The following is a 25,865-nucleotide window of genomic DNA, read 5'->3' as shown; positions in this document are numbered from 1 at the left end:
ACAATGCAGCACCAATGCTTAAGGAGGCTGTGCGGGTTTGCTTCCTATCCTATTGTCTTATCCTGTCAGCTCCCTCATCTCCCAGAATCCAGGCTCAATAATTTACAGCGGAAAGACGTTTAATAAATAAACGGCCAGATTGGAGCTGTCAGCTCTGCACAATGGGGCTGTTTGCATCTTTCGCTCGGCTCTGGCACCCGCTCTCCCGGCTTGCCTCGGCTAAAACAATCCCATTTGCTATTTTCATAAAATTCGTTCCTCTGCAGTTTCTATTAATCAGAACATTCTTTGGAGAGAATTATACTGGGATTTCATCACCATTGGAGTTCAACCGTTATGTGAATCTGATGAATTTTTATCACCTCTATGAGTGGCAGAGAAGGTAAAAAAAAAAAAAAAAAAAAAAAAAAACTTGGGTGGGCTGAGGAAAGTAGGCAGAGAGTTCTCCCCTTATATCAGCTGAGGTCTCACAGACCTGAGAACCCAGGTCAGTCCTTCCCTGCCACACATCTGAGCAGGTTTCTCCCACAGCCACATCTCTTTTTTAGATATCTATCATTCTGAATCTTCTTGGGGTCATGGGCTCTTGAAAATCTGAAGAAAGCTATGGCTACTCTCCCCAGAAAAGCCTACATAGGCACATACCCACCTAGCCTTACAATTCAAGGGGGTCTGTGGACACTCTACCACCCCTCTTTGCACATATGGTCCATCCGTGGACTCCAGAGTAATTACTCTGCGTCATATGGCTTCCTAATCATCCTGATCTCTCTGAAGAAACTTAGACTGGAACAGAAACTCAGCCACCTCTGAATTCCTTTGTTGAAGGAGAAGAAGAGATCTTTAAAAGAGAAAAAGAACGTAGAAGTGAGAAAGTTTTTCATCATGGTTATATACCTTTTGAGAAATGAGGGGGGAAAAAGGAAAAACAGAAGACAACTCATACTGGCTGAAATAATGCAAGTCCAAGGATCCATCAACTGCTTATAGTGCACTGTATTTGTCTGGATGAGACTTGGGATCAGAATTAAGAAAGATCTGATGAATTCTTCTTGCCTCCAGACTATACAACACCTATCCCATCCTAAGTAAGATAAGCTCTACATGAGAAAAGACACAGCATGGATGAAGGAAACCTTGGACCGATGGAACTAGGATTCTAATACCAGCTCTGTCCACAGACTACATGGTTTTAGGCAAAGATAATTTATCTCTATCCATGTTAGTCTTTGTTTTGTTTTTTATTAACATGATTTCCAAAGTTTGTTTCAGTTCCCACATTCCATGGGACCTGATTCATCAGAGACCTCTTTTTTTTTTTTTTTTAAGATTTTATTTATTTATTTGAGAGAGAGAGAGAGAGAGAGCGTGAGAGAGAGAGAGAGAGAGAGAGAGAATCATGAGCAAGGGGCAGAGAGAGAAAGGGGGAAGCAGATTCCCCGTTGAGCAGGGAGCCTGATGTGGGACTTGATCCCAAGACCTTGGGATCATGACCTGAACTGAAGGCAGATGCTTGACCGACTGAGCCACCCAGGCACCATCATTAGGGACTTCTAAGATAGCAAGGCTCAAAACTTTTTCTTAAGGGCCCAGCAGTAAATATTTCAGGCTGAGGGGCCACACAGTCTCTGTATTAACTATTCAGCTCTGATGTTGTAAAGTCAAAGCAGCCATAGACAACCTGTGAGCACACCTATGTTCCAGTAAAACTTTACTTACAGACACTGAGACTTGAATTCCATATAGTTTTCACAACTTTCTTCTTTTGTTTTTTCCCCAAACATTTAAAAATGTAAAATTCATTCTTAGCTTGCAGGTCATACAAACATGGTAGGCCAGATGAGGCCCCCAGACTGTAGTTTGCTGACCCGTGGTCTATAGCATTAAGTAAATATTATGATCTGGAACATCATGGTGGTAATTTTGGATGACCTTAGAAAGCCAGTAACTAGGGTTCAACAAGTGACAATTGTACTGGGGGAAATTTTTGTTTACCCAGTTTCCCAATTAGCAGAATAGAACAATGGTAGCTTTTGAATCTCAGCTAATAACCAACAATCACTTAGGTTTCGGGTACATTTTCAGATCTACAGAAGCGCTCAAATAATCACACATGAGAAAATGTACACAAAACAATTCAGGACTCTATGGCAGAAAAAGTTTTGACTATAAAATGAACATGAAAATTTTATGCCATCTCCTGAAATCACTCCTTGCTCCATAGTCTTTTTGTTACCCTACCTCTATCAGACAGCATAACAAATGATTTTACACATTAAAGAAAAAGGCAATTGGGCACTGGTTTGTACTGTTATTGCTTGAACTTTTTGGGTTGTTTAGGAGAAAAGAAAATTGTAATTAAACAAATGGTATGCATACATATATGGCACCTAAGTACATTCTACAAGTGTGATATTACTGTACATATACAGCAGAGATTTGGAGCAATGTGGAGAGCCGCTGAATAACACTCAACAGAGGAGACAATTTTTAAAAGGAGAAAGATTGGATAGTCAAGTAATCAATCTTCTCTAGAGTGAACTTTGATTAAGAGATGGCAAAAGATGGAGCGCTGTGGTGACAGCACTTCTCTCAATTTCAATGAGAAGGTAGAATATCATTATTTAATCAGAAAACTAATACCTCCTCCCAGTTAAGGGGTGAGATAGAGGTGGGGCTAGCGGGGAGGGTCCCTTGATGTGAAAGGAAACCTAAAATGTTTTATCCGTTTGGGAAGATGCAAGAGGTTTGGAGTGCCTTCTCAGTCATGCCTTATTCTTAATTTATAATTTAACTAAAGTCAGCTTGATCATTTGAAGTATAAGAAGGTTAACTTTTCCAATCTCAAACTTTTGAATCTTTCCCCACAAAACATTAAGAACTCAGAACTGGTCCTGACCAGTTGTTCTAAACAGTGTTATTTTCCATTATTTGTCTCCTCTCTGGCTTAGACCAGTTTCCACATTATTCCCCAGATACTCAGTGTTCATTCTTGTCTCAGTCTCTTTGTTCAAACTGTTCTCTCTCCCTGGATTCCCTTCCATCTCTGTTCCACCGTTTCCATTCCTACCCATATGCCAGGGCCCAGCATTCATGCTAGCTGTACCACGAAGACCCCCAATTAACTCCAGCCAAAACACTATTTCCCCCAAAGAATACGACTGAAGAAGTGCTCTGAAAACTGCAAAATGCTCTCCAGATATGAAGTATTCTTATTATTATTATGGGGGGCAATTGAGTTTGGCTCATGTTATATCTTGCCTGAAAGTGTTTCCTAATTGCAGTCTATTAAAGAGGGCAGGAATCACTTGGTATTTTATTTTATATTTTATTTTATTTATTTTTTGGTATCCTCATAGGCCCTACCAGTGCTTAGCTACAGCTAACAATTCCAATGAAATGAAATCAAAATCAATCAAAATAGTGGCTTTCTTAACCTCAGAGCCCCGCATTGGGCTAAGTGGTTCAGTTGTTAAACACCTAAGAAATAGTCAGTTAGGACATATGACTACAAATGAAACCTTGAAAGTAAATTTGAGACTTACATTCAGTGGAATTCAACCATCTTCTTCCATTTTACTCATAAAGTTATGATGCAGGAGCTGAATTCCCTAAATCAGAGCTTCAGTGTTCCAGGACTGAATAGTTTGCTTCATGATGTTTCAGAATGTTGTCTAAGGTCAAATGTTCAAGTACTGGAGTTCTCAAATTTGGTATTGTTTGTTTTGAGTAGTGCCTGTTTTCCCTTCCTGATTCAGCCATGCAGCACGCATCCTCTTCCTATTTCCATGGGTTTGCCTGATTTGTGGATGTTTTAGTCTTACGGGCCATACATAGCTTTGGAACAAAATCACAGCGAGTTTTAGTTTGCAATTAGGTAAGAGCAGTCTGCTAAAGCATGGACCAGTTCCAGCTGCCCGGAGGTGTGGCTTCAGATTTACTTGACTGACCCTGGCCTCGCTTCCTCAGTCCGTCCCATGAGAAGAATGATTCTTGCTATAGTCTACTTCCTAAGGCTATTGGAAGATCAACTCCAAATAAAACAAGGCGAGGTAAGGATAAATGAAAATATGATGCTGGTACATACAACTTGTGCTTCGAACTCGGTTCCGTCCGGGGGTGGGAGGTTTCAGGGACCCTCAATGACTGGGCCTGACCCTACCTCTCCGAGGCCTAATCTGACTTGCCCCCAGAGTCCCCCCGCCCACCCAAGCCAGTGGGTCGGGGACTGAGATGTCCATCAGACTCCGAAACAGACATTAACGTCTACACTGCTGTACAAATGTCCGGACTTCGAGATGAGGGGAAGGGGTTGCCTTCTTCCGCTTCACAACCTGGCTGTACAGTCTCCACAGTAACAGCGAGGGAGTCCCAGAGAGCAGCTCTCTCCCGCCTAACCACCAGCCCCGAAGCTAGACTGACCAATGGGTCTGCGGGTTACCTAAGAAATGGTGTGATTGACAACGGGGTGGGACGGGAGGCGGAGGCAGAACTGCCTCAATCCAATCAAACTTGAGGCCGGTCTCGGGAACCAACAGCACCGACCAATCGGAGGACGTAACGAAATGCGACGTGCCCACCCACCACGCTCAGTTCTGCCTGGAGGCGCTACGGACGTAAGCAAATGAGAAGGAAGCTGGGTGTTGAAAGAGCGGCTCTGATTAGCGAATCTGGAATAGACTGGATGAAAGCCCACTTGTGATTCGTCATAAGTAGACCAGAAGGCCCTGTGGGCTGGAACCGGCCGGACAGTGAGTCGTGAGTAGGGGACCTCGGAGAGGGAGAGCCAGGTGAGGGGGAGGTGAGGAAAAGGGGTGGGGGGGCTGCAAAGGGAGAATGGCGGAGGCTGGGGCTGAGGAGTCTGGTAGACGGCGTGGGCGGATGGCTGTGAGCGGACTCTCAGATCACCCTTAGCGCAGATCTGGACCCAAGGCCCGGCGGCAGATAAATACTTAATTGGGGCCGAGAAAGAAGGGATGCTTTGCCGTGCTCCTAAGAAAATGAAATGTCAGTGCCTGATTCAAATACGTTATGTCGATCATACCTTAATCTGTCCAACTACTGGGAGGTAGCCCGTCGAACATTCTGAAGATGATACCTGGGGGCGACGATTTCGGGCCGCCAGTTTGAACGAGCCGCAGGGCTGGGGAGAGACGCTAGAGCCCTAGTTCCTGGGGTGTTGACTCCAGCGCTGGAGTGCTGCTGTCCGGGGGGCCCTAGGAGAGATAGCTTACAGACGGTCCACACACCGCCCAGGAAAAACGGTGGAAGGACGTCGTCTGGATCCACTGATCCCCTTTTACTCTCAGCGCGTTGAGAGAGAATGCCACATCGATGGCATTTAGGTAGCTCCGCGACTTGCATTTTACTTAATTACAAAGGCAGAAGCATCCTAATACATTAAAATTCAAACCGTAGTGAAATGTTTACTGTAGAAAAATAAATGTGTGACAGCCCCCCCCCCATTATATTTGAAGGTTTGGAACGGTTATAAAGAAAGTGGAAAGGAATCCTGAAGAAGGACCATTCGCTCTTGTAATCCCTGTCTCTGCTGCCTTCAAGGCCTTGAGTCTGAAAATGTAAGAATGGGTGAGATACCTAGCTCCCACCAGCAGCTGCAATAGGACCGACTTACCCTCCATGGAATCCACATTTGTACTGGACTGTAAGTCATCTTCTAATGGCCATTAGTATTCTCACACATGATCGACAGCCACGGCGAGCAGTGGATTTTTAATCTGTAAGACTGTATGTGCAGGGGTCAGGGACCTTATTGCATGCCTCTCTATCAGTTTTCTCTGAGGGCTGTGAGAAAAGGTATGCAGAACCAAGATTAAATGAATGAGCAGTGCTCCAAACAGCCCTTTAAAAGGTTTGGACAATCTCCTTCCAAAGAAATACCTCACAGCATGAGCACAGAGGGGAGAAATTGGCCCTGGAGTTGCTCTGGTTGTCAGGCACTAAATAGGGTGTTCAAATGGAGACATTATTTTGTTCTGACTCTAGTCTACCTGCTTTAAATGCCACAGACTTAAGTAAATGGACTTCCTCTGGAAACCAGGTTGGCTGAACCATCTGTTCTCAAAGAAAGTTTGAAAAGTCCCAGACGTGAATCCAAAACACCATTGTTTTAATTTTTTAATCATATTTACTCAATAATTTAGCTATTCCAGTATGGGAAATAATCACAGTATTATTCCCACACAGAATTAACAAGGTAAAATGACCAGATGTTCACTTCTTTCCCACAGCAGCGCTCTATACTATACCCAGGCTTTCCTTTCCATGCTTAGCCAGAAAATGTACACAGTTTGGTTATGAAGTGATGAACCGCATTCTTATAAAAGCTTGGGGATATTTATCTCATTACTTTAAAGCCATGCCATATATGGATTCCCGGTGTCTCATGAACATTTAATATTCCATGGGGGATTGAAGGGCCATGTTTCTAACGGTACCAACGTCGACCACCACTTGCCCTGTATTCTAGGCGTTAGAGTTGGTTCAAGTTTTACAGGTTATTTTTACAATTTATCCAAAACAGCAGCAATTAAACTTAATCTTGTTAGGGTAGTACCACTGGCTCAGTCAACCAAGCAGGAAACCTGAGTCATCTCTTAACACCTTTTCTCTTGACCCCTTTCTGTTTCCACAACTAAGACAGGAGTCCAGACCCGTGTCATCCCTTATCCAGAGAGTTCCCTATTGGTCACCAATCTGGTCTCTCTGATCTCAATTCATATGCACTGAGCCACCAGCTACCTCTTTAAAAATTAAGAATTCTCTCAAGAATTTCGTAAAGAGAGAATATTACCCTGGGTAGTATAACAGATACCTATGCCCTACTAATAGGTGAACAAACATTAACATTTTGGCGCATCTGCTTAAGTTTTTTCTTTTAGATAAATAAAACATCGCAGATTGATTTCAGGTCTCTTTTGTTCTCTTTTCTAGCCCCATTTGTCTTCCTCCCTCTCATCCCAGAGGCAAACATTCTTTTGAAATTGTTGTGCTTCGTTCATATCCATGTATTTATATTTGTATGGTATATATGTACATCATAAACGATATATTACTTTTTTTAAGATTTATTTATGTTTTAGAGAGAGAGCATGTGTGAGAGAGCTCAGGGCGGGGGGCGGGCAGAGGGAGAGGGAGAGGAACTTAAGCAGACTCCACGCTGAGCGAGAGCCCTACGCAGAGCTGGATCTCATGACCCTGAGATCACAACCTGAGCTGAAACCAAGAGTTGGACGCTTAACCAACTTTGCCACTCAGGCACAGTCAGCCACTTCTATTACTTTTTAAATTTTGAAAATACAAGTAGTATCATACTGTGGGCTTCATTTTGTAATTTGCTTTTTTATCACTCAACGGGGTTTTCGAGATAACATATCTATACAGATAGCCAAGTTCATTCATTTTAAATGTTCTTCATGAGTGTGTAATACTGTATCCATTCCCTTATTGATGGACCCTTAGGTTTTTTCAGATGTTTTGCTATTTTGAAAAAAACTTCAATGAATATCTTTGTACATGTCTCTTTATGCAAGAGCTTTTCTAGAGCGCTGGTTCTCCAAGGGGATGGTACTGCCCTGTTGAGCATTTTGGAATTTGTGAGAGCACTTTTGGTTATTACTGTGATTTAGAGGTACCACTGGGGTTTACAGAGCAGGGCCGAGGTTGTTAGATGTTCTGCAGTGAAGAATTGTCCTGCATCCTGTACCATTTTCAAGACCCCCACAGGACATGCATTTCTAATCTGAGCCTAGAACCTAACTCCGTTTTTCATATAAACATAATGTATTTTTTGGCACCGTGTGATATAGTAAAATTTCCAGGAATGCAACTCAAATGTAAATCAAGGGGAAATTATACTTACTTGTGTTTTGGAACCTTAACAAGAGTTGTTCATCACTTGAGAAAATCACATAGCTGAAGGCAGCCCAGCTCGTGGTATTTGAGTTGCAATACAGCACACCTGCACGAGCCCGCGTTTGTAGCTTCTGCGCTCATGGTGATTCTAAGTTTAGGTGCAAGCATCTGACTGCTGTACTTCATTATGTATTCTAGTCTAGTCAGCCTGAACATTTGTATATTTAAACATATGCTGTTTTATTATGAATTACTTTCCATTTAGAATTGGCCTGTATTTGACATAAAGTAGAGGTCGAGTATGACTGTTTTCTGATTGGACAGTCATTTGTCCCAACACCGTCGATGAAATCCTTTACCTGCAGCATCACGACCAACTCTGTCCTGTACCAAGTTCTCCTAAATGCACGATCTGTTTCGGGGCTATTTTATTCCACTGATCCATGTGTCTTTATGCCATATCACACTGTTTTAATTACCTTGGTTTTATACTGTGTCTTGCGGCAGTTGGTAACAAGAAAGGCAAGTCTCCATCCTAGTTCTCAAAATTGTTCTCGCTATTCTTGGGCTTTTGCTCTTACATATGAATGTAGGATACGTTTTCAAGTTCCATGAGCTCCACAAAAATTTATTTTGAGATTTTGGTTAGAATTGCACTGAATTGATGTTGAGATCTTTTAATATTGAACCATCCCGTCCAGGAATGTAGGTTATTTCTCTACTTAGGTCTGTTTTGTTATTCTATTCAGGCCTTTAAAAAAAAAAACAAAAAAAAAACCTTTGGGAACACTTGGGTGGCTCAGTCGGTTGAGAGTCCGACTCTTGGTTTCGGCTCAAGTCATGATTTCAGGGTCATGGGATCCAGCCCTGCCTTGAGCTCCTCACTCACCACAGAGTCTGCTTATCCCTCTCCACAGCCTCCTCTCAAGTTCTCTCTCTGTCTGTCTCTCTCTAATAGATAGACAAATAAATAAATAGATAGATAAAATATTTTTAAAAATACCTTTGAATAAAGTTTAACAATTTTTGCTGTAAAAATCTTACATGGCTATCTTTGGATTTATTCCTACTTATACACAAAAAAATACACATTTTTCTACTATGAAAGTTTCAAATGCATTCAAACGTATAAAAAACAGTATAGCAAACACTCATGTACTCATGATCCAGCTTCAACAGTTACCTCATGACTGGTTCTGTGTCGTGTTAGCCTCTTTCACCTCCTTTCCCTGGATAATCATGAAGTTCCCAGACATACTTTCCTATTCTCTGTGGTATGTCTGTGTATGTCTATATGTATATTGTAATCGTTTGGCAGTGTAAGCACAGTATCATGACATTTTTTTTTAAGATTTTATTCATTTGAGAGAGTGAGAGAGAGCATGTGCGTGAGATTGAGTGAGGGGAGCAGCAGAGGGAGAGGGGCAGGCAGCCTCTGAGCGGAGCGTGGAGCCGGACCTGGGGCTCGATCTCACAATCCTGAGATCATGACCTGAGCTGAAACCGAGTCAGCCACTTAACCCACTGAGCCACCCATACACCCCAATATCATCCCTTAAAAAAAAAACCACCAAATATCCAGATACTGTTCAGATTTCCCCAGTTGCCTCCTAGAAGGTTTTTGACATTTGGTTTCCTTGAATCAGGGTTCCAATTACTCCATATCTTTGTCAACACTTGGTGGTGTTGCCTCCTCCAGAGCAAAATAATAACCAAGAATTTAACTTTGAACTGTCCTTTCTCATCTTCCATGTAACTGTTGACAAATATTTTAGCGCTTCCTTATTTTTTTTTTATTGTTGAAGTATAACTGACATACGGTTTTAGGGGTGCAACATATTGAATCTGTCTGACTTATTTATTTTTTAACTGGAAGTTTGTACCTTCGTGGCCGTTCTGGGGGGCATCTAGAATTACTGCAGTGTGGTTTTCATTTACAATTTCCTGCTGACTATGGAAATTGAGCGCCTTTCACATCTTTATTGGCCATTCATATATCCAAGTTTCTGAGAGAGGTATACTAAAATCTCCACTAAATTTATGGGTTTGTCCATTTATTGCAATGATTCCTTTTGGCTTTATGTATTTTGAAGCTTTATCTTAGGTTCATATTTGTCCTGAGTTGTATTTTTTTGTTGAATTCTTCCTTTTGTGAATGTCACTATTAATACCTTTCAAAGCTTTCCATTCTATTTTGTTTCATACTAATATCGCTTCTATTTAGTTTTGTTTGTTTATTTTTTTAATTGTGGTAAAAAAACATGTACATAAAATTTACCATCTTAACCATGTTAAGTGTTTGGTTAAGTAGTCTTAAGGATATTCACACTGTTGTGCAAGGGATCTCTAGAACTTTTTCATTTTACAGAACTGAAATTCTGTATCCATTGGACAACATCCTCCCATCCCCCCTCCCACTCCCACCCCCAGTCCCCCTTGTTTTTGTTTTGTTTGTATTTGCTCTTTCGGTCTCTTTATTAGCAGCCTTCATTTTCAGTATCTCTCTCATTATTCTTTCCATGCAAAGAGCTGGTTTAAACAAAATCTAATATGAAAATCTCTTTTAATAGTCAAGCATAATCTGTGTGTGTTTACTATGATTACTGTTATATTTGGGTTTATTTTACAATCTTATTTTGTATTTTCTATTTTCCTTGCTTTTTCTTTGTTTCTTTCCCCTCCCGCCTTCTGCCTTCTTCCTTTATTTTTTTCACTCTACTAGTGTGGAAGTTATTCACCCTATTTCTTTTATTTGGTGTTTACCTGTGTGTTTTTAACATGCAGACTTAGCTTCAAGTTTACAGGTAATCGTTAACTTCATCTCCTCCAGCGTAAAATAATAACCAATGATTCTACTTGGAACTGCCCTTTCTCATCTTCCATGTAACCGTTGACAAATACTTAAGCTCTTCCTTGTTTTTATTTTTTTTTATTAGTGAAGTATAATTGACATACAGTGTTATATTAGTTTCAGGTGTACAACATATTGAATCTCTGTGACTTACTTATTTTATAACTGGAAGTTGTACCTCTTCATCCCCTCCGTCTATTTCACCGATACTTCCCCTACCTCCCCTAAGCAACCACCAGTTTGTTCTCTGTATTTAAGAGTCTGGCTTTTTGTTTTGTTTGTTCACTTGTCTTGTTTCTGAAATTGCACATATGGTGAAATCACATGGCATTTGTCTTTCTCTGACTGACTTATTTTATTTACCGTAATACTCTCTAGGTCCATCCATGTTGTTACAAATGGCAAGATTTCATTCTTTTTGATGGCTGAGTAATATTCCACTGTGTGTGTGTATGTGTGTGTGCATACCAGATCTTCTTTATCCGTTCTTCTATCGATGGACATTTAGGTTGCTTCCTGAATCTTGGCTAGTATAAATAATGCTATAATAAACATAGGGCTGCTCAAATTAATGTTTCCATTTTCTTTGGGTAAATTCCCAGCAGTGGAATTACTGAATCATATGGTATATCTATTTTTAACTTTTTGAGGAACCTCCATACCGTTTTCCAGGTGGTTGTACCAATTTACGTTCCACCAATAGTGTACGAGCGTTCCTTTTTCTCCGCATCCTAACACATGTTATTTCTTGTCTTTTTCATATCTAGCCATTCTGACTAGTGTGATGTAATATCTCATTGTGGTTTTGATTTGCATTTCCCTGATGATGAGTGATGTTGAGCATCTTTTCTTGTGTCTGTTGGCCATCTCGATGTCTTCTCTGGAAAAATCTTTATTCAGGTCCTCTACCCATTTTTTCATCAGATTGTTTTTTGGTGTTGAATTGTAGAAGTTCTTTATGTATTTTGGGTATTAACCCCTTATGGGATATGTCATTTGCTAATATCTTTTCCCATTCACTAGGTGGCCTTTTTGTTTTGTTGATGGTTTCCTTTGTTGTGCAAAAGATTTTCATTTTGGTGTAGTCCCAAGAGTTTATTTTTGCTTTTGGTTCCCTTGCCTGAGGAGACACATCCATAAATGTGTTGCTCTTGTTCTTCATTGTTTTTAACTCTTCAAACAATTAGGCCTTCTTATCATTACAGAGATCTTTACTCTCAATATTACCCAGTATTTTTCTTACCATCCCTCCTTACATCTCATGCCTTCTTTCTTGGTTCATTTTCATTCTTGTTCAAGTACAGCTGTGACAGGTGAACTCCATCTCACTCTTTGTCTGAAAACGTCTTTATTTTATACCCACTCTAGTGGGAGCCTTGCCCACTGACTTGTGTGACATCCCCACCGAGAGGTTTCAGTTGTCTCTGCTGGGATCCTACAAGTTTCTCACTTTTAGACTGGTTTTATGTACATCTTACTTCTCGAGATTCCTATACCGCTTTGGTAGTATGATTTGAACCCCACACTTGCGTGTGGTGTTGGATCAGGATTCAAATTTCTCTTGGGTTAGTCTTTTTTCACTCATGGCCCGAGGTACTTGGCCAACTTTCTTCCAACAAAGTCAGCAGCAACTGTTTTAGTCCCTATTTCAAAGACAGGTGAGCGTTTTCTGGGCTTATCTTTATGCCTTGTTCTCAGTTCCAGTTCTCTGTGTTGTGGATCTGAGACCTCATCTGTCCAGGAGGATACCACTCCAAAGGTCTGCAGCTGGTTCTGGTACCCCTGTAGACCTTTGGGCTCACTCCTGTTCACCACTCAGATTTTGAATTATGCTTTCATTTATGGTATTTAAGGATTTTCCTGTATTGCTTCCCAGCTCCGCTGTGTATTGACTTCTTTTTGCTCGATTTTATTAAGCATCTCTATGTGTTCACTGTCGTGTGAGGTATTTCCCTTGTTAGGTCTGTCCAGCATATTGACCAGAAGTTACAGTCCTCTTTCTAAAGCTGAATATGATCCTATCAGCCCTTCACTTGATTTCTGTGGACTTGTTAGCATGGCTTCATTTATTCATCCAACAAATATTTCTTGCTTGTAATATCTGTGCTAAGAACTGGGGATACTGTGGTGAGCAAGATATAAAATCTCTTCCCTCATGGAGCTTGCTATACTGATGGGAGACATAGAAAGTAAACCTGTAAATAGTAAGTAAAAATGTACCCTGTAGGAAATAAGGAGTGGTGGAGAGTAATTGTTTGGGGTGTTACTCTAGCCAGAACCATCAGGGAAGACTTTTCTGTGGAGGTCACATTTAAAGCTGAGCTCAGACAGATGAGGAGAAGCCACCCTACCAACAGTGGAAGATTCGCTGGGAGTCGTGGGTTAATTCCAGGCCGTGGAAACAGCAAGCGCAAGGACCCAGTGGTGGGGACACGCTTGGCAGTTTAGAGTTACTGAGGTGATACCGTGTGCTCTAATGGGGGGGGCATGCACCCCAGTTAGGTTAGAGAGGCAAGTGAGAGCCCAGCCCATCTGCTGCCATTCCTCTCTCGGCCCACCTCTCCCCCTGCCTGCCATCTTGCCACACTGATTCTTTCCCAAATGGGCCTGTGGGAAGTCACCTCCTCAGTAAAGCCCTTCTCCCTTTGCGCTACCTCTGCTCCCACTTTGTCCCACTTTGTCCTTTGTCTCCTTGTCAGAGTGTGGTGTGGGTAGTTGTTTATGTGACAGTGTTCTCCAGTGGGCCTGCAGTTTCTGTCAGAAGATATCTCTTATTTACACTTGTGATCCCCAGACTGGCACAGAATAGATGTTGATCGAATAAATGTTTGTTTGTTTTGCAGTTTATGCCCAGGGCTTCCTTTCCAAACTTTCCAATGCCTTTATAACAGAACTTCTCATAGATAACGATTTTTGTCATATTTAAACCATCAGGGTAAAAAAACCATCAACTGAGGAGGCATTTATTTGCTGAAGGTTTGTCTCCGATACTGAAGGGGAAAATCAGGGTGGGGGTGCTCTAGACTCAGTGGAGTGGGTCAAATGATGGCCCCCAAAAAGTTTGTGCCCACATCCTGATCCCTGGAACCTGTGAATGTGACCTTACGTAGAAGAAGGGTCTTTGCAGACATAATTGAGGGTCTTGAGAAGAGATCAGACCAGATTCTTTGGGTGGACCCTGAATCATCCACAAACATCCTCATAAGAGGCAGAAGAGGAAGAGACAGAGACACAAAGGAGAAGGCCATGGGAAGACAGAAGCAGAGACTGGAGCCATGCAGTCTCAAGCCAAGCAATGCCCAGCCCTCCGGATGCTAGAAGATCCTGGAAGCATTCTCTCCTAGAGCCTTTAGGGAGCTCCATCTGGCTGGCACGTTGATTTCAGACTTCTGGCTCCAGCACTGGGAGAGAATACCGTTCTCTTGTAAGCCACCGGTTGGTTAACACGTACGCCTTCACATTACGTCTTCTGTAACACGGCTGTAGTAAGACTTCCGCAGACGCCTGGTGCCGTGCCTGAATGAAATGTGTTTGTAAGGTACTTAGCACGCCGTGAATGCTCAAACAGAGTGAGGGCCCCCCTTCTTCAGCGTCTTCTTCAAGGACTTAGGAGTTTGCTTCCCTTCGTGAAGAAAAAACAACAGGGGGACGTTTCTGTCTTGCGATTGTCTGGGCAGTCAAAGCTCACACCACAGACTTAGCCTGAGAGCCTCAGCGTCCCCATGGGCTGCGTAGCGCTTGGGTCCTGGGGCCGTCACAGCCCCCTGTTTGCGTTTCTGGCAGGAGAAAGTTCGGCTTGCTGCTGCGGGTCGGGGAAGCCAAACTGGAACTCAGATAGCAGATTTGAAGTGACCCACGCAGAGCAGAAAGCAACCTCTCTGTCCTCACCTAAAACAAAGGCTTGGGGTTTTAAATTTCTTTTCTTTTCTCTTGTTTTTTAAGATTTTATTCATTTATCTGTCAGAGAGAGAGCGAGAGTGAGCACAAGCAGGGGGAGCGGCAGAGGGAGAAGCAGGCTCCCCGCTGAGCAGGGAGCTCAATGTGGGGCTCGATCCCAGGCCCCTGGGATCATGACCTGAGCCAAAGGCAGACGCTTCACTGACTGAGCCCCCCAGCTGTCCTGGGGTTTTAAATTTGTAATTCCTGTGAAGGGACTGGACTTCCCCAAAGACCTGTACCAATTAATCCTCGTCTCACACCAATCATCAGAAGTTCATCAGACTGAGTGCAGACTTTCTGTATTTGTATCTGCATTTGTCTGAAGACCCTCACACAAGCTGGGAGTGGGCAGAAGACAGGCAGAACTGGCGCAGGGGGACGCGGGGTGCATGGTGCCCGGGGTGGGGGGGCCGGGGCTGAGCGGGGTGCAGTGCTCACGCTTCGTCTCCCCGCAGATGGCTGGCACCGTGCTCGGGGTGGGGGCCGGCGTGTTCATCTTGGCCCTGCTCTGGGTGTTGGTGCTGCTGCTGTGTGTGCTGTTATCCAGAGCCTCCGGGGTGGCCAGGTAAGGCCTTGTCTCCAGCTGAGAGTCCAAGGTAAAAGTCATTAGAAGTGAAATCGCTGATGTTCATTAAACATTTAGAATCCAGAGGATCATTTTTGTAATTACTGGCAGTTTGAATGAGTTGCATTTTAACCTATTATCATAAGCACTGACTGCGTTATTTATGCTCTGGTGCAGAGGTGAGAGGAGAAGGGAAGTGGTAGTTTCCAGCTCTCGGTGTGGAGGCGATGGGGGGACAGAAGAGGCAAAAAGGAAATCCGTGCTTGCTGCCTATTGAATTTCTTGGGGTTGTACGGGTGTGTGTTTCTGAGTTGTTCAGACTTAGGGCACATGCTTGGTCTGGTCCCTGAGGCTCTAACCTGGGCCTGGGGACATCTGCAGACCCACAGATGGCTTGGGCTGGCTCTCTGTCGGGCACTGGCCTCAGAACACTGACCCCGACCACACTGCAGAGCTGTGCTCCGGCCAGACGGTGTCGGTGTGAAGCGGCGAGCTACGTGATTTACCAACGTCTTCCAGCTAAAGACAAACAGAAAAGTTGAGAAGAGGGAAGGCTGCTTTGATTCGTCATGATTTCGAAGGCACAGAGGCAAAATAGAAAGTACCCATTCCCATTGTTCGGAATTTGGAATTCGCAGGAATCAACAGGAATGCGTCCAGTCGGGGACCTGTCTAGGAAGCAGGGCTCTGGGCTGAAGGGGAGAGCATTTCTAAATTCCCTGCACAGGGTGGGCAACAGGGCTCTGGGCCTTGTGAAGAGACTGAAACTGAGAATATCGGCTCCAGGGAAGGGCCGCTCCAGACCTAACTGATGAGAGAGGAATCCATAAACGGTACTCGTAACATTCTGTCTTTTGACCCCAGGTTCTCTGTCGTTGTTGTGTTCCTCGGCGCTCTGATCATCACATCGGTTCTGCTGCTCTTCCCTCGAGCCAGTGAAGTCCCAGCCCCAGAGGTCGAAATGAAGGTAAAACTATTGGCTTTATTTTGCTTTCGAAGGCATAACTCTTGTCTCTCTTAGTCGAGACCTCCACCTGCCCTGAGCTGTTCCCCCAACGTCAGGTCAGCCGAAATGTGTTAGAAGCAGGAAGTTAACACGAGGGTGGGGAAAGCTCAGAGGGAGCTTTACATTCCCCTGTCCTTTCACCCAGGGCAAGAAGCTCGCTCTGATTCCCACGTGCAACACCACGGGGCAGTTATTTGCCTGATTTGAGGGCATCCCCACTGGGCATCGAGCTGTACGAGCGATGTGTCCAAGAGCCACCTGCCACTGTGGGGCTGGAGAAGAGCAAAAGAGTCGGGAATAGGAACAGGGCCTGGCCCTGAAATGCAAGTGTCCCTATCCCGGTAGTCTGGGCGCAGAAACTCAGATCCCAGCCAAAGTGTTCACGGTTGTCCGTCTCCGTGTGTTTGATCCCTCCACTTGTGCTGTGCAGAGAGTACTTTGCGGAGAGAAGATCGGTGGGGAAGGAGCATTTCTGCGGAAAGCAGAGGTTGTAGAGACAGCTGAATGCAATACTGACAGCCGTCTGGGGGACTGGCAGGCCCGAGTTCCTGGAACCCCATCTGCCAGCTCCCATCTCTCTAGAGGGATTGTTACCACCTCTCTCACAGTCCTTCTGGAGACCCCACCCATCTACTTCAATCCTGACTGGGCACTTCTTACCTCCTATCACTCTTTCTAGCAGCTCCTTTCCTCTCAACTTCCCATTTTCATTTTTAAAGTGGTAATGATGACATTAACTCACTTTTTTTTTGGAGAGAGACGGGGAGGGACAGAGGGAGAGGGAGAGAGAGAGAGAATATTAAGCAGACTCCCCACTGAGCACAGAGCCCCCCGCGGAGCTCCATCCCATAACCCTGGGATCGTGACCTGAGCCGAAATCAAGAGTCAGACGGACGCTCAACTGACTGAGCCACCCAGGCGCCCCGTCCAACATTTTTTAAGGAATTACTGTGTGTGAGGTTGTTTGCTAAGCACCTTGTTTGCATTATCTTACTTAAACCTAAGACAACCCTAAATAGTATGAAGTACGTGCTATTATTATCCCCGTTTTATAGGTAAGGACACTGAGGCTGTACGAGGTTAAGTAACTTGCCCAGGGTCATACATATATGGGAAGAGTCGGGACAAGGATTCAAGCTGAGGTCTGTCTGCAAAACCTTCGTTGTTGGGGACTCGTCAGAATATTGGGGGCCATCACAGAGAGTTCATGGGTGAGCACTGACACTAGACCACAGCACACAAAATTATACAACTTCTGAACTAAAACTGGCACACATTTCTAACTCTTACTAGGACTAATCATGGCAAAAGGGAGGATTTTCGTTCTGGAAAGTCCATGGGACTTCCCACACACGTGTAAGGGATCATTTCCATACGTGTCAGGGGTTTTTGTCAGCGCTGGAAAACCACTCTGTCGGGGTACCAAGTGTACCAAGGACCAAGTACCAAGTGTGGGCGCCAGGAATAGACTCCTACCTCCGTTTCCCTGTCTGAGAGGGAGTGAGTGATGAAGGGCCGTATTTCTGGATTGCTGTGCGTGTGAATACTGGAAGAAGGGCACAGAGCAAACACTGTTTTGAATTCAATCCCTCTATCCTCTGTCCTATGAGCTGCAGACCCAGGAGAGAAAAAGGAGTTTTGAGCAAAATATGCCCGTCTGCGTGGCCAACAGAATTGGTGTTCTCATTTTCAGGTTTTGAGAACTGGCCCCTGCAGCAGCCTGGCTCGATACTGTATCAATAATACATGACCTGGGCCTTCTGCACCCAAGGCCTGCTAATTGGCTAATTAAAAAGTGAAACGTGTCAAACGAGCAAACATGTAGCCCGCGAGAGACTTGTTCCGTACTGGAGCCAAGGTCAAAGTTATGTTAAAGCTGTTTTATCAAGCTGACCTTTGTTGTAAGTTGGCTGTTGGGGTAATCTCTGGAGCAGCCCTTTTCTTCTTGGTATCTTTGGACCTCAGTGATCAGAGCAGAGCGAGGACTTGACTTGTCACTCCACTGTATGAGTTTCCTGTTGCTGCTGTAACGAATGTCCACAGGCTCCGCGGCTTACAGCACACACGTGTCGTCTTACAGTTCCGTAAGGTAGAAGCCCGAACGCAGTCTCCCTGGGCTGGAGTCAGGGCTTGGCAGGGCTCTGTTCCTTCCTGGAGGTTCTGGGGAAGCATTTGTTTCTTTGTCCACCCAGCTTCTAGAGGCCGCCCTGGGCTAGCGGCCCCTGTGCTCCATCTTCAGAGCCAGCAAGGTACCATCTCGTGGACTCTGCTTGCATCTTTCCATCTCTTTCTTTCACCTTCTCTTCCACCTCCCCCTTCCAGGCTTAAGGACCCTTGTGATTACACTGGGCCCATGTGGATTGGATAGTCCAGGCTAATCTCCCTATTTTAAGGTCAGCCAATTAGCAACCTCAGTTCCATTTACAACCCTATTTCTCCTTTGCCGTGTAATCTAACACAGTCACCATTTCTGGAGATTAGGATGTGGACATTTGGGGGCCATTATTCTGTCTACCACAATTGCCTTTCAGGTATTTTGGGTTCTTTTCCCTTTGGGAAGCTGTGAAGTCACCCTGTCACTTGGCTCATTGTCCTGCTCCATTAGGTCCATTAGATTAACTTGCTTTTTTCTGCCCTAACTTAAGCACCGCCATTTGGATCTGGGGAGAGTAGAGCTCTGGCAGCAGACAGTAGACAAGTGGGCAGAACCAACTCTAAGTGTAGGTTTTGTCAGCAAAGACCAACAGCTTTGGGGCTTCAAGTATGTCTGGTTGCCAGGCAGCCAACTGGATGATCTGGGTCACGTTGTCTGTCCTGTCAACATTTTAGTGTCTCAGACAAATGGCCATTTAGCCTAAGCCTTGGAGTGCTGGATTATGAATGTTAGGGTTCAGGACTCTTCTGATGAAAGTTTTAAAGAATCACCTTTCCATTTTGAAAAGGAACCCTCCTGAATCAGCAATGGGTTGATGATCTGGGGCCTTGATCTTGGGTATATGGGGGTTATTATACTATAATATTTTTATATGTGTTTAAAATTCTCCATAATAAAAAAATTAACAATAAAAATGAGCTTTTCTAAGACCAAGCAAGCAAGCTTCTCATGAACTCTTCCAGATAACTGATTTCAGAACATAAAGAGCTCATCCAAGGTCTTCACAGTGTTTATGAACCCCCTCCTAGATGGAGCCATTTTGTTTTTCCTGTACTTCATTAATCTTTTCTTTCTCTTGTATTTCCGGCACAGGGAGTTAAGAAAAGGTTCTTCCCTAGCCATTTACAGAGGAGACTCAGAGCAGGGTGTTACTGGAAGTCACGAATACAAACAGACCCTGGGCCCACTCATCAAAGATTTCAGATGGGCACGAGCTGAAGTGATCGTCATTTCATTTTTGATGTTTCTCTCTACAGATTGTGGATTCCTTTTTCATTGGCCGCTATGTCCTGCTGGCTTTCCTCACTGCTGTCTTCCTTGGAGGCCTCTTTTTGGTTCTCATTCATCATATCCTAGAGCCAATCTATGCCAAACCACTGCGGTCCTACTGAGCGCTTTCAGGAAAACCAAGACCCTGTTCTGTCTTCACGTCTGAGGTGACTGGTGAGCAGAAAGGTACTGTTCAGAGCCTTGTTTTGACCGCCTTCATGCCTTAACGTCAGAGAAACATCCATGCACGACTAGGACAGATCCCTTGAATCCTGGCTTCCAGAAATGGGGTTGCAAAATTGGCCGGGTAGAGATGATTCTCACTACCTCCAGCGGGATGTTGCGGTCTTCTTCACACTTGTTCTGCAGGTTTTCCATCTGTTTTGAAAGGGAAATAGTAACGGTGATCTGCTTCCAGTGGATTTTCAATTGAGACACCAGATTAAGTGGATTTTGGGAAAAGGAGCCCTTTGGCTTCTACTGTCCGGGAGACGGAAGGATCTCATCCTTTCGATAATACGCAAGATTCTTAGTTACAAGGGTGGGATCATTTGGAAAGGAAAGGCACTCCACGTTCAAAAGCTTATTTTAATGTGACGAGTTGGAAGACTTACCCAGGTGTTGGTTGTTGGCCAGTGTGCATATGGTGCCACGGAATCTACACAGGCCACGGGTGTACCTTCCCTCTGCTCTGATAAAGTAATAAACAACCGAAGGACTGACTTTCACTTCAGACGCTTGGCCACAGCTTCCTCAATCTATATTCTATATTTCAGATTTGCGTGGGGATTAGACGAAGAGTATGGAAGTGTTGGTTGTTTGTCTTGCTGCTATAGGTGTCTGGATTCTTTCTCTTTCAGAATTTGGTAGCCTTCATGTGCCTTGTTTCGTTATTATAGAATCCATTTTGGGTTATGATCATTTCTTTTTAGCTTTGTAGCCCTTTCTCCAAAGCTGGTGAGGAATATACGTTTCCAGGATTGATACAACTTTATCCTGTCTGAGATCCCACGTCAACTGAAATTTATTATTAAATGGAGGGTCTCTTTGGAAGCCTCCTCCTGACTCCCTAGAACTAAATGAAGGAGGATCTTCTAGCTTTAAGTTAAGAACTGGAAAACAAGTTGGAAAGAGAACTTCAAGCATGTGCTATAGGCCAGCAGACTAGTTCCCTTGTAATTCAGTGTCTTTAAATTTTACAACAACATATTTATTATCATCTGGTTTTAAAGTAGAAAAAATTAAGGCTTAAAGAGATGAACTGACTTGCCCAGGCTTCACATAACAGCCAGCATCTGTCCCCAGGGGTGGCAGACTCCAGGGTCTGTCTCAGACTAGAAAGAAAACACACTGGGCTTTGTGGAGCTTTGATTGGGAGCTTGAGGAAGTCAGGGCCACATCTCCTTCACTTTCTCTCCGGGATCCTGTTGTCAGTGTAGAGATGATACCCCAGTGGGGGATAAGCTTTAAATTAAAAGAGGAGAGAATGGGTGACTTTGGGGAGTCATGGACTGGTGAGGGCCAGGTGTATTTATTTCTGCACCTGAACTGTCCCTATCTTATTCAGTTTGGAAAACCTTTGTACATAAGGTTTTGTCACAGAACAATTCAAAGGAAATGGTCTCTCCATCTGGCCTAGGGCCCACGGGTGAGAAAAGAAAGAAGAAACATCCCTCCACGCAGATTGGAGGGGAGAAAGGAGAATGCAGACACGTGGAGGGAAGTGGGACAAGCAGGCAGTCGGGCCATGTGCTCCTCTCCAGACACTTGCACTGAAGCTTCCAGATCCCTGTGAATCTCTGTGCAGAGACGTTGAGTCAGCCTGAGTGGAACACGGACTCCTACGAGCACAGGCTGCCATTTGTCACCTCCTGAGAGACTTGCTGACAAAGCAAGTCTGGGAAAACTTGTAGGTTCTGACCTTGAATCCATCTTTTTTATTCCCCAACAAAGGTGTCCAACTATGAGATCAATGGATAATAGCTGTGAAGTTTTGGGTGACTACTTACACGGAGAAAAATGTGTTAAGGTTGGAAACTAAAACACCACGGCTATCTAATGCGTATGTGTGTGTTTTGCACAGATATAAAAGGCAGGTTTGTGTGTTAAGGGCAGAAAATACACTTTGTACAAAGTGTATTTTAGGTTGGCCTGCCCTCTATAGACCCCCGGGTCCATAACTACCAGCTGTGGGGAAATGACCCATAGATTACTCTCTACCTTTTTACTCAAAGCAGTCATGGCCAACCCCGAAAAACCCCCCACAGGGTTGGGATAAGAAGTAGAAGGCTGGAACATGAACTTCACTGAGAGCTCTACATGAGGCACCCCTGCAGTCTGATATGGCACTCCTTGGGCTCACGGCCTTCCTGGAGACAGGGCTTAGAGGTCATCTGAGGGTCCCATTCGTCACTCTTTGGTCAGTGGCCTTCCAGCAGGTGGCGCTGTACTGTGCCTTACCCAGAGGGGCTCCTGTAGCAGAGGGACTGCTGATCCCCACTATTTACAAGGGGGAGAGGGGGAGCAAATCAAGAGTTCTACGTGAAAAACAGGTGATTTCAGAGCCTCTTAAAATTGTATCCTGACAAAAGCTAAATGAACAGGACACCGCACTACCCCACAACGGAGACGTTGGTCCAGTCCGCTAGGTGGCGCTGCATGGTATATTTTTAGAAAGTCCCTCAAGCCCGCAAAACACACTAGGTAATTTTTTGACAGGTTCCTTAAATTTCCCATTTATAAAAATGGATGTAAAGCTGACATTCTTTTACTGATATGCGGTATCAGCTATTTAATCTAAAAATTCACCAAAATTACTGTACCAACGTTCTGTTCCGAGGAAACGCATAGCCATTTGTTCCTGCTTGGTACTTCGTGTGCAGCCGTTTGTTTCATCCTAACAGACGGCCACGCACTTATGTTCTCTAAGACATGGACTCTTCTATCAACTCTATCTCACTGCTGTTTCAGTTGAAGCATTTTTATTCTACTTTGATTTTTTTTGAAGTGTAAAGAGACCTGCTGCAATTATTTTATGGAAGAGAAACAGGCAGAGAGTGGAAGGGATTTTAAAAGTTGAGTGGGGCTCAAACCTCACATCAGGATTCCTGACATCTCACTCTTCAGATAATGTAAAGATCATTTTTGACTCACAAACAACTCCTTATTTCTACATTGGTTAATACTATTTGGCAGCTATTGATCCCCGTCCTTTCCCTAACCCATGTCATCAAAAAGGTAAAACTTTCATTACAGAATTTCTAATTAGGATCTATAATACAAATAATCAATATTTTATAATTTCTTGACTTAAGCCTTTAAGTATTTGGCTGTTGTTACATAGGAACAAGTTTGCAGGTGTGGGAATCATCTTCACAGGGGCACAGGAACTCGGGTTCGGAAGGGATTTTGTAGTTCTTAGGGTTCAATCTTTAATCTCTATTTCTATCCCAAAACTTGGAAATATTCTATTCCTCACAGGCTGAAATCACAGTTTTTATTATATTTACCAAACATGTTCTAAGCATTTTTCTAAATGCTTTGTACATATTAAGTCATCCCCATAAGCAACCCTGTGAACTTGGTGCTCTGAATATCCCCATTTCACGGATGGGGACCGGGTACAGAGTGGCGAGGTGATTTGCTTGAGGTCATTCAGCTCGGGGTTAAACAGGAGTCCAGGTTTGAAGTCAAGTGGGTGGCTCCAGTTTAAGCCTTTATGTACTTCGTATTATACTATGTTGCTCCATAAACTGAAAGAAAAATGAGGGGCCAAGGTCAAGCAACGCAAACCCAGGAGGTAGAAATACCACAAAGCAGCAGCTGAGTCTAGTGGAAAACCCAGAATCGGGATTGGGCAGGAATCCGAGATGAAGCAGTTAAAAGCCACATGGGACCTCAGAGACAACTGCTGTCCTCCACCCTGTGTTTTTGGTGGGTCTTTGCGTGTGGGACTGTGGCTCCTTGCTGGGTGAGAGATACAGTGGAGCAGCCCATAGGCTGAGTTTTCCAGGACATACCCAGCAGTCTCTCTGTCCACCTGGAATGTTTGTCTGTCCACCTTGGGTTGGTTCTCAGAGGTGCCGATGGCAGAACCAAAGCCACAAAACCAAGAATGTATTTGTTTCTTGGTCTCTGTTTCTAACAGACCATTATTGGTGGTTGCTGTTTACTCAAGGAAAAGAAGTTTCCAGCCCCTAGCCGCACCCCAGCACAAACCTTCTCGTCTCAGTTTCCTGGGACCTAAGAAAGGACAGTAGGGAGCAAAATCAGGGCCCAACACCACCAACAGAACGAGAAGGTTTCTTTTTCTGCGTTTTCATTGCACCATGTTGGGTATTGTAAAGGATGTGCTAGGCGCTGCCCTCAGAGAACTCGGTGTGGTCACAGAGGCCGTGTTCATCCCCGACCTCAATGCTACATAGCCGTTCCCTCCATGTTTTTTCTTTTAATCTTTGGGGATTTCTTCGGTCTTTCTGTCTTCAAATTGTTGTTCCCAGGTTTACACTGGGGAGCAGGTAATTTCCTATTGCTGTAGTAACAAAGTACCACCAAATTAGTGGCTTCGAACAACCCAGATTTCTTATGCGACAGTTTTGGAGGTCAGAAGCCTGCAGTAGGTTTCACGAGGCTAATATAAAGGTTCTGGAGGCTCTAGGGAAGAGTCCCATTTCCTTTCCTTTTCTAGTTTCTAGAGGCTGTCCACAGTCCTGGGCCAGTGTACCCTTCTTTTGTCCTCTGAGCCCCATCTTCTCATTTGACCACTGACACTCTCGCCTCCCTCTTTGATTTATAAGGAGCCCTGTGATTACACTGGGCCCACCCTGACCATCCAGGATAGTCTCCCCATCTCATGGTCCTTAATCACATCTGCAGTTAACATATTCATGGGTCCTGGGAATTAGGATGTGGACATCTTTGGGGGAGGGGGTGTGATTTTGCCCCCCACAGAATCTGTGGTCCGGTCCCACCCTCCTGGTCTAAGGCTGGCTTCCTTCCACCCTTCAATTTCCATCCTCTCCCCACCTCCCTGCTTTATATACAAGGTCTTCCCCTTTATCTCCGGGAGCACTCCCCAGTCCCCATGTTGTGTTGAGTCTCCTTCCCCCCAACTTCAGTCTTGCTGAAAGCCTCAGAGTGCCAAGGGTTCCCTTTCTTTTCATTACTTCTTCCCCCCCCCCCCACCGCAACCACACACCACCCCAGCCTCCCAATGGCTCTCTAAAGGGGAAATGCAAAGAGTTATTGCTTTTTAATTACAAGTGCTATTGTAACATCTATAAGAAAGAACACTTTAAGCTTAATTGAGACCAAATGTGAAGTTAAATTAAATGAATAACTAATTAACGTAATGCTCCTGCATTAGCCCCAAGTGAGTGCTGAGGCCTAGAGAGAAGGCAGGTAGCAGGCTTCCAGGGAACAGTCCGTGCCCAGAGCTGAGGTGGGGCAGGGCACCTGGGACCTGGGAGACCAGTGCAGGGGGCCCATCTCAGGGCCAGGGTTCCTCCACCTTGGCCATGTCCCCCAGACTCCCACCCATGGCCCACGTCCTCCCTGCTGAGGCCAGGCGCTGAGCTCCCCGCACCTCCTGCTGATTGCTGCTGCCACGCCGACCCCCCCCCCACGTCGGGCACCAGCGAGTATGACCTGCTGCTCTCCCCATCCCCATGCTGCATTTGTCGGGCCTTCCTCGGCATTTGTTTCAACGTCCTCCCTCTTCCACGTCTCCTCCCTACCTTAGGAAACAAGCTACCCGCCCACGTCCCTTTGGGTCTTCTCCCCAGCCCTGGGATCACCCTCCTGCCTGCTGCTGTCCCTTCCGGCTGGACCTCTCCGCTCCAGTGCCCAGCCTCAGTGTTCCCAGGTAGGTCAGGTCAGGACGGTCTTCTAGGTGAGGACACGGGCTTCTGGGTAGTCAGTGGGGAGGCGAGGGAAGAGGAAGTCTCCCACCCCAGGAGGAAGTCTCCCCGGCTTCCCACCCTGACCCGATGCAGAGGTGAGAAAGCTGAAAGTTGGTGAGCAGAGCATTCTCTGCCCCGTCTCCCCACCTGGAAGCTGGCCTGTGCAGGGCCCACGCTGGGCTCTGCCGGCGGATGATGGCGCCATCTAGTGGCTGCCCTGAGTGAGCCGCGCAGATGCTGGGCGCTGAAGGAAGCTTCTAAGAAAGCCGAATATGAGGCCCTGCTGCCCTGCAGCACTGCCCCCG

The 25,865-nt window shown here is 44.9% G+C and overlaps 1 protein-coding gene across 8 annotated transcripts in view; it reads left to right on the top strand.

Annotated features, from left to right (window-relative positions):
* Nucleotides 1-4,667: 4,667 nt before the first annotated feature.
* TMEM218 (transmembrane protein 218) overlaps nucleotides 4,668-25,865 on the top strand; it is a 30,328-nt gene continuing 9,130 nt past the window's right edge. Inside the window, exons 1-6 of one of the 8 annotated variants that reach the window (XR_008960874.1) lie at nucleotides 4,669-4,790; nucleotides 5,478-5,665; nucleotides 15,121-15,230; nucleotides 16,095-16,197; nucleotides 19,648-19,846; nucleotides 25,401-25,523. Coding sequence is in view for 6 of the 8 variants with exons in the window: in XM_026505487.4 (XP_026361272.1) it covers nucleotides 15,121-15,230; nucleotides 16,095-16,197; nucleotides 19,648-19,782 (348 nt within the window). In the remaining 2 variants the exon portion in view is untranslated. Of the gene's footprint in view, nucleotides 4,802-5,477; nucleotides 5,666-15,120; nucleotides 15,231-16,094; nucleotides 16,198-19,647; nucleotides 22,831-25,400; nucleotides 25,524-25,865 lie in introns of those variants that run through there. The other 7 variants (XR_008960873.1, XM_026505485.4, XM_044386556.3 and 4 more) reach the window with 7 other exon arrangements.

The sequence above is a fragment of the Ursus arctos genome, unplaced genomic scaffold, assembly GCF_023065955.2.
Source record: "Ursus arctos isolate Adak ecotype North America unplaced genomic scaffold, UrsArc2.0 scaffold_22, whole genome shotgun sequence".
In the NCBI taxonomy this organism is placed as follows: domain Eukaryota; kingdom Metazoa; phylum Chordata; class Mammalia; order Carnivora; family Ursidae; genus Ursus; species Ursus arctos.
This window is presented reverse-complemented; position numbering and strand designations above follow the sequence as displayed.